Source organism: Sorex fumeus, unplaced genomic scaffold (assembly GCF_029834395.1).
Source record: "Sorex fumeus unplaced genomic scaffold, SorFum_2.1 ptg000061l, whole genome shotgun sequence".
Classification (NCBI taxonomy): Eukaryota; Metazoa; Chordata; class Mammalia; order Eulipotyphla; family Soricidae; genus Sorex; species Sorex fumeus.
In genome coordinates, this window is record NW_026606118.1 from 27,861,930 (window position 1) to 27,870,447 (window position 8,518).

General features: G+C 43.1%; 1 protein-coding gene across 1 annotated transcript; it reads right to left on the reverse strand.

Annotated features, from left to right (window-relative positions):
* Positions 1-813: 813 nt before the first annotated feature.
* On the reverse strand, positions 814-7,914 carry LOC130034741 (THO complex subunit 4-like). Its single transcript, XM_056126360.1, has 2 exons — positions 7,873-7,914; positions 814-1,584 (listed from the first exon to the last, which is right to left on the reverse strand). Exons 1-2 carry the CDS (start codon positions 7,912-7,914, stop codon positions 814-816), a joined length of 813 nt encoding a protein of 270 aa, XP_055982335.1.
* Between the last annotated feature and the right edge of the window lie 604 nt (positions 7,915-8,518).

Genomic DNA, 8,518 nt, shown 5'->3' on the forward strand with positions numbered 1-8,518 from the left:
CAATACTACAAGCATGGCTTCCAAACTACAACAACCAAACCTAAAAAGGTGCTTGTCAAAAAGGCAGCCTGAGTTGTGAGTGGGATCCTGGGGACATCAGTGGAAGGAAGTCAACATTAGCAGTGATATGGGTCTTGAAGCAATGCATGCCTGAAAACCAACTATGAACAATTATGTAAATTATGGCATCTTAATATTTAAAATTAATGTTAAAAAATAACAGAGTCAAATGGATCCAAATATCTTCAATTGACGTCACACTGGTAATATAATAGCATGTCTATTTTTCAAATACTTTAAAGTCCTTTGCAAAACAGGCTTTTCACTTTCTCTTTGCTTAGGTTCCAACATCACCCAGGCATACATATATAAAGAATTCAGTACGAGCATTTGCTCTTGGGGCTGCCCCAATTATCAAGTCACCACATCCTCCTGTGGTTCTTCTTAGAAAAGCTAAAACCCAAACAAACTCTACCTCTCACCCAATTCCCCCATAAAAATATATATATATGCACATATATATACATATATATTTATTTATGCCACACGTTTCTTTTTATTATGACCGAGGCCAAAACGCAACCTTCTCCACAACAGCAACAGTGAGATTTATCCCAAAAGAACTCAGTACAACACAGGTCGGCTTCAGAATTTTTTAAAAGGGAGAGAGGGGAGAAGAGGGGGTGTGGAGGAAGACCTTTCCACGAGTCTTAAAACCCTATTTTAGAACATTAAAAAAAAAAAAACGATGCCCTGGCAGCCCCCTCTGCCCCTCCCGGACGTCTGTTCTGATGTGCACGCAGGCGGCGGCTCTTAGCTGGTGTTCAACCTGGCCTTATAGTAGGCGTCGAGCTGTGCGTCCAGCTCCTCTGCAGAAAGCTGCCGCTTGGAGCTCCGTCCCGTGCCTGGGCCCCGGGCCCAGCTGCCCCCGCGGGCGCCTCTCTGGACCCCGCCAAAGCCTCCGAACCTGCGGTTTGTGATCCCACCGCCTCCGTTTGTGCTCTGTGCAGGTCTCTGCTGTGTGTCCATCTGAGATGTGATGAGCTGAATGTGCATGGGGCGCCCGTCCAGGGGGACCCCGTTGTACTGCTTCCTGGCCTTCAGGGCGTCCATCTTCCGCTCAAAGTGCACCACGGCGGTGCCCAGGCTACGGCCGGAGCGGTCATAGTGCACGGCCACTTTCTTCAGCATGCCCAGCTCGGCGAACAGCTCCTGGATGTCGGCATCCGACACCCTGAAGTCCAGGTTGGACACCAGCAGCATCCCGCCGGGCTCTACGCGGGCGCCGCCCCAGACGCTGCTGTTGCACAGGTCACGGTGCCACTTGTCCCGGAGCTGCTTGGGCCTGCTGTAGGGCGTTGGCTGGTTCCTACCGCGGCTTTGGGTCAGCCCTCCCCGGTTCCAGACTGGCCCACCGGCACGTCGTCCCTGGGTGCCGGTGCCGCTGCAGATCTGGTTCAACTTGATAAGCTCCTCCAGAGAGATGTCCATCTCGTCAGAGGTGCTGGGCGCTGAATCAGGCCTCAAGTGTGCACGGAATGGGGCCTCAACTGTCCTCCCCAGCGTAGTAGTCCGATCTCTCCCCTTACAGCGCAATCGTGCTTGTAATTTTAGTCATAGCCCCGGGTCATCACAGTTGCATTAACCTAATGTCCTTGGTGCAGAACTCAAAGTCCTCTTTCGTTATATCTTCTTCCTCGTCCGGAGTCTTCTGGAGTTATATCTTCCTCCTGCTCTTGTAGTAGTCTCAGAGTCCTCTGCTTCCAGGCATCATTGTCATGTAGTCCTCCTTCTAGTCTTTCTGTTTCTTAGTCTCCTTGTAGTCTCAGGTTCTCCTTGGATTCTTGTCCTCAAAGTTCCAAGGTCTCAGTTCTGCTTCTCGTCTTCAATGTCTCATCATCGACCTTCTAGTCCTTAACATCTAGTCCTCAGCATCTAGTCTTCATCTCCTTCCCAGAATCCAGTCTACCTCCAACAAATCCCTCTGACAGTATAGTTCTTTCTTCCAGCCCCTTACAGCATCCTTAATATAGGAATCTTGTAGGGTGGGGAGACAAAGGTGGGGTTGAGCATTAACAACATAACAACAGAGAGGTAATCTCCTCCAGGAGATTTACCCAAGGACAAAATCTCATCTAAAGAGATTATCAGGAGACCCACCCAAGGGCCCGAATTCCATCCAGGGTGTATTGTTTGCTCTGAAATTCTATTATCACGAACTACCTAGAGAAAGAAGTAATTCTTCCTCAAGATTTTGAAACTATTATTTACCTTGTACCAATAATTGCACTGTAGCACTGTCCTCCCATTGTTCATGGATTTGCTCCAGGGGGACCAATAATATTTCCATTGTGAGACTTGTTACTGTGTTTGGCATATCCAATACACCACAGGGAGCTTGCCAGGCTTTGCCATGTGGGTGAGATACTCTCTGTAGCTTGCTGGGCTCTCTGAGAGGGGCGAAACCAAGGTCGGCCAGGTCAGCCTCATGCAAGGCAAACGCCCTACCCGCTGTGTACCAATAATTAGGGTAGATCCATTTGGCAGAGGGTTTTGGCAGAGAATTGTCAGTTGCTGAACATGGCTGTTGAATGAGTAATTTCTTATATTTTATTTTATTTTCAGTGTGTTTGAATTTGGCTTAAATCATTTGTGATAGTTTGTCTTTGACCTGTACAAATTTATCTAGGAGTTCAACTTTTATTGTCCCTTGGTTTCTAATACTGGCTATTTTCTGAGTCTCTATGACTAACAAAAATCACAGATGATCTCTAATGAATATTTTGCCTGATCCAAGAATTTATAGACATGATTTTGTGTTGAGAAAGTTGACACCAGAGAGCTTATGTGTATGCCTTGAGTTTTAATAATTGTTCCTAGAGATCCCCCCTCTTTTGTTCCCCCACTCCCCGCACCCTGACTCCAAGCCCCCACCCCCCCTCCTGCCTCCCCACTTCTAAAACCATTCACTGGAGGTGTTAACTGCTTTAAGAAAACAGTGAATTAGCCTCGGTAAATTTTTACAGAGGAATTATTACAGTCATGACCCTGTTTCAGGCTGGTGCCTTAGAAATCTTAGTTTTCGGTAAAGTGTTACCATCTTTCACGAGTTTATCTGTTACTTACTACCAGAGTTGTATATGTGTGTGCCCATACATGTGTGTGTACACACAGTTATGTTAAGTGCTGTACACATAAACCAATTGGTTATACATGCCTCTCACTCATGACATCTGCAAGACTACTCCATTCTTTCTTTTGTCTTCTATAAGTTCCTTCATCTTCATTACTCAGTTGTTTAAACTGGGAACCTGGGGTTATCCCCCTCTAAATGTAGTAAGTAGTAAAATTTCAGACTGTACCTTCAAGATAGATCTTAAATCTAATCCTTACATTTTTTTCCTCTATCATTCACCCCTGTGCAAGTCAGTATAATTTCTCTATGTGAATGTCAGCCCTTGAAGATAGACATCTGGTGCCTACAGAGGTCACAGCAGCGGCCTTTTGATGAGTCCTATTTCTTCTCCTGACCCATTACTCATTCTTCATATGAATGTCAAAGCCATGTAAGTGTCACTCACTCCCTTGTTTAAATCCTCTGAAGGTTTCAAGTTGACCTTAGAACCAAATCCAACCCAGGAAGGATCTGACTTTGTTCCAGTCACATGGACATCTCTCACTGGACTCTAGCCACTGACCTCTAACCGCTTCTCCAATGGGCCAAGTGCTTTGCTTTTCATAGCTCTCTTCTCTAATTTCAACTCTGCCAAAAATTCCTTCCACCCACCCACTTAGTCATAGCTAAACTTTATTTTTCTTAACATTTTCCCTAGATTTTAGTGGAAATGTTACTTTTTTTAACAAGGTTTTTGTGAACTTCATTAAATTCCTGTGACCCCACTCTTGCAAAATTTGTCCCCTTGCAATATGTTTGTATTCTACGTTTATTTTCTACAGATCCTTTAGACTTCAAGTTACTTGAGAGCAAAGACTTAATTTTTTGGTTGGTCACTTTAGTTTGGTCCATGGCAAACCTCCATTTGTTGACTAGGTACATCAATACAATCTGTAACACATGTACATATCGCGAAATGCAAAATAATTGTCTTTTTGGGAAACAAAAGAATCAAGCTCAGGGGTTCCCTGACAAATGACATAAATCAGAGGCAAGATCCAGCAGGCCAAGATGCATATGAATATAGTACTTGTTTTTGTGAAGTAATTTAAGAGAAACATCAATGTGGTTGAGGGGCTGTGTTGAAAAAATTTTCTGGAAAAAAAAGTGTTACTTGAAATAACGTCATCTATGATAAACAAGTGCAAACAAGACAAAAGTTCTCATGGTTATTTGTTCTAGTAATGCCACATTCGTGGTATAGGTGTACACTAGTGGGATAATCCAGTTCCTTGTAGGCAACAAAGCTGCACAGAAGTATGTCAGAGATCTTCTCTCCCCAACCCAGCGCAGAAGATTATTTTTTGAGATTAGTCAGGGAACACTGAACCACAGTCATTCTAGTCAAAATACTGTACATCTTTTATGCTGATTACAAGTGTTTAGAATGAAGCAGTTTGACCCTTTTTCAAAGTTAGTTTGAATTACTTGTTTCATATATACAGGTTAGTGGTTAAAATGCAGAACACAAAAATCTTAGACATAAAATGAACCCTCTACTACCAGTCCAAACAATATATTCTACAGCCTTTTTCAAGTATGCTATTTTTCAAAGCACAGCACATTTTCTAAGTACTTCTGCATATATACTTTAATCTGATATCTAAAGCAGGTATTATTGTCCTTATTTTACTGCTTGTAGTACTTGTACATAGTAATAGCCTCTCGGCTACAAATCAACTGTTTATACGGTAAGTTATGAAGTTGAGCTGGCTTTCTGAAAGTCTTAATTCCTGTGTTATCTTCTTGTGTTCTACTGAAAGAGGTTTTAAAGTGAGCCCGGAAAGTCAAAGGAGGAATTAGGGACTCTATCCACCCAGTGTGGTCTCTGCACCTGGCAGTGCCAGCCGCTACATCCCATCCCACAGTAACTTGTTCCTTTTCTGCACTTCCTTCAACTTCCCCAAACCAGCGTCTCATTCCCCCATCCCCCAAAGTACAGTCACAGATTCTGGGATGTGCGCCCTCTTCAGAGATTTCAAATATCACTTTATACTTCTGTAAACCTGCCCTATTCACTTGAATATAGTGTCATGCCACTATTTATATATATATATATATATATATATATATATATATAAATGGATATAAAGGCTATATGGATATAAAGGGTAGATATGAATAAAAATCTATATCTGGGTTGGGGAGAGAAGATCTCTGACATACTTCTGTGCAGCTTTGTTGCCTACAAGGAACTGGATTATCCCACTAGTGTGCACCTATACCACGAATGTGGCATTACTAGAACAAATTACCATGAGAACTTTTGTCTTGTTTGCACTTGTTTATCATAGATGACGTTATTTCAAGTAACACTTTTTTTCCACTTTTTTTATCCTTTATATGGATATAAAGGGTAGAAATTCCCCTAAATATTCAGAACAGAATCTCCTGCACAGCTTATCTTTATACATGGATTACTATAAGCCTATTTCAGTCCAAGCCCTGCTGACTCATGAGAAATTTGTGGCCACTCCACTGTATTCCTTGACAAATGGAAATAGGATGCATTGGTCAGTTTTAGCGTTGCTTCCAGAAATAACCTTTCCATCAAAGAAACCTATCTATTTGCATAGCAAAGATGTAATTAGAAAGCATTTGATCTTTTTGATGTAACTCATCTCCTTCTCCTATGTCCCTCCTCTCTGCTTGGGTTCCAGGGCTCTGTTCCACATTCTTGTTCAGGATATAGACACACTCTCCCCCCACACCTCCCCCATCCTTTTCCCTGTTTGGCTGTAAGATGTGTAGAAGGAACCATCTTTGTGGCTCCTTCATTAGCATAGAATTAAATTTTTTTCTTCCTACTCTGTCTGATGTTAATTAGATTGCTTGACTTAGTCCATGAAGAACCCAGAAGAGTAAGGGGGTAATTCTTCATCACCTCACACTCCATATAATGCAATAAAGTGTCTTTATTCCTATAAAAAATGTGGTTTTATTGCTATGTAAGCAAGTATGTGTGAAGATGGAATCTGTGTTATTCCTAGCCTCCTGATGTGGCCAATGAACTGCTTGCCCTAAATTGGAGCTCCAGACCTTAGGCTATCTCTTCCACAATGAATCCAGAGGGGTTAAGATCTCCCACCACTTTTCTCTCCTAGAATTACAAGATTTTATCTATACAGCATCCAATCACAAAGGCATTAAAATAACATCACTTAATCACTTAACTTCCCGTTAGTCGTCGATTTGCTCGAGTGGGTGCCAGTAACGTCTCCATTTGTCCCTGTCACGTGGTAGTCTATCCCAATGGCATCTGTTTGCTCTGGGAACATGAAGAGCCTCAAACCGATCATTCATGATCTTGATGAAGAGGTCTGACCATCTGGTAGGTGGGCGGCCACGCAGTCTTTTGACATCCCATGGAATCCAGTCGGTAACAGCTCTAGTCCAGCGGTCGTCTTTTTGGCACCTTGGCAAATGAGACAGCATCCCTGATTCTTGATCGTCCACAGATGTCGGAACTCCGGATTCTTTCTCTCATTTGAGTGAAACGTGATATTCCAAGCATAGCTCTTTCAATTCTTCTTTGGGAGACCTGAATAGCGTTCTCATCCTTGTTTGCGTAGGGCCCAGGTCTCTGAGGCATATGTTAATGCAGGAAGAACAGTGGAATCAAAGAGATGTGCCCGGAGCCGGAGGTTCTTCGTCCTCTTAGCTATTTCTTCAACGTTCTTGAAGGCGTTCCAAGCCGCTCTCTTCCTCCCCCACAGCTCGGGTGCCAGATCATTTGTCATGTTGACTTCTAGACCTAGGTACACATAGCTGTTGCATTCGGAGATGTTTGTTCTGTTGAGAGCGAATGGGGCATCAGGAACGAGGCTGTTTCTCATAAACATTGTCTTCGTAAAATTCATCGACCATATCCACACGATAACCAAGCTCATTGAGGTTTCTCGGGAGTTCAAGATGCCGCTCTGCTTAACGTTCATTGATTTAAAGAAGGCCTTTGATTCTGTTGAGATGGAAGCAGTCACTGAAGCCCTAGCCAATCAGGGCATTCAAGCCCAATACATCAAGATCCTCCGTGAGCTGTATTGCGGATTCACTACCAGGATCTCACCATTCTACAAAGAAGTAATTATTGATGTCAAGAGAGGGGTTCGGCAGGGTGATACCATTTCACCGAAACTCTTCAGTGCCACCCTCGAGAACGTCATGCGACGGAATGGGAAGGAATGGGAGTGAAGATAGATGGTCGGCAACTACACCACCTCCGCTTTGCTGATGACATTGTTTTAATAACACCAAACATCAGCCAAGAGGCACAAATGCTGGCCGACTTTGACCGTGAGTGTGGAAAGGTAGGACTACAGCTGAATCTTACTGAAAATAACATGGTTCCCAAAAATAAAGTAGTAAAGTTATAGAGGAATCTATGATTTATTGGAAAAACACAGAGAATCCAAGATAAGTAACATGGAGCTAAAGTAAGAAGTTGTTTGTTAATTCTCTTCCTCCTGTCCTTTCCATTTGTTGTGATTGTTATAGTGAGTGTGTTCACACAAACCTGGCTGTGGTGTTCAAGCACTTGCACATTTATAGCTGTGGTGTTGCCTGGGGTTTCATTGCACATTGTGGTGAATGTTTGCACAGTCTGGCTTGGTGCTCATCAGGGTTCAGCTCACATTCATTAGTTAGAGTGCTTGCACATATTTTTGTCGTAATGTTTGAAGGATCATTACAGTACTCACCTGGGAGTTGCACTTGTTATTAGCATTTATATATCGCACCATGGTGTTCATGTATCTTTTAGCTAGCTGCGATGTTCACAGCAGGTCACAAACCTTTACTTATGGTGCTTACACATATATAGTGAGGCTGGAAATCACTGACAATGTTAAAGATTACAGATGGTAAAACTATCAGGATGATGCTCAGTCCACACAACACACTACAGATTGAACCATCAACCTGATATTTACAAGGGAAATGAGACATTCCCCCATGTCCTGTGCGGATGAGAGAGATCTCATTATGGGGTCAGAGAGATAGAACCGTGGGCTTAAGTGCGTGCTTTGATCGCAGGAGGACCAAGGTTGATACCCAGTACTTCATAGTCCCTCTAGCACTGCCAAGAGTTACCCTAAGAACTATGCTACTGGGTAATAGTCAAAAATTGATAAAAAATAAAATATTATGGATTTTGGAAAATGGGGCCAGAGTGATAGCATAGTGGTAGGGCATTTGCCTTGTATGCAGCCAACCGGGTTCAATTCCTCCGTTTCTCTTGGAAAGTCTGGCAAGCTACTGAGAGTATTCCTCCTGCGCCGCAAAACCTGGCAAGCTCCCCATGACATACTCAATATACCACAAACAGTAATAACAAGTCTCACAATG

Bases quoted from the DNA above. Each gene is read 5' to 3' on its own strand.
- LOC130034741 (XM_056126360.1), bottom strand. From the start codon at position 7,914: ATGGTGCGATATATAAATGCTAATAACAAGTGCAACTCCCAG. The intron at 1,585-7,872 runs GTGAGTACTGTA...TTGCGCTGTAAG, and splicing joins ATAACAAGTGCAACTCCCAG to GGGAGAGATCGGACTACTAC.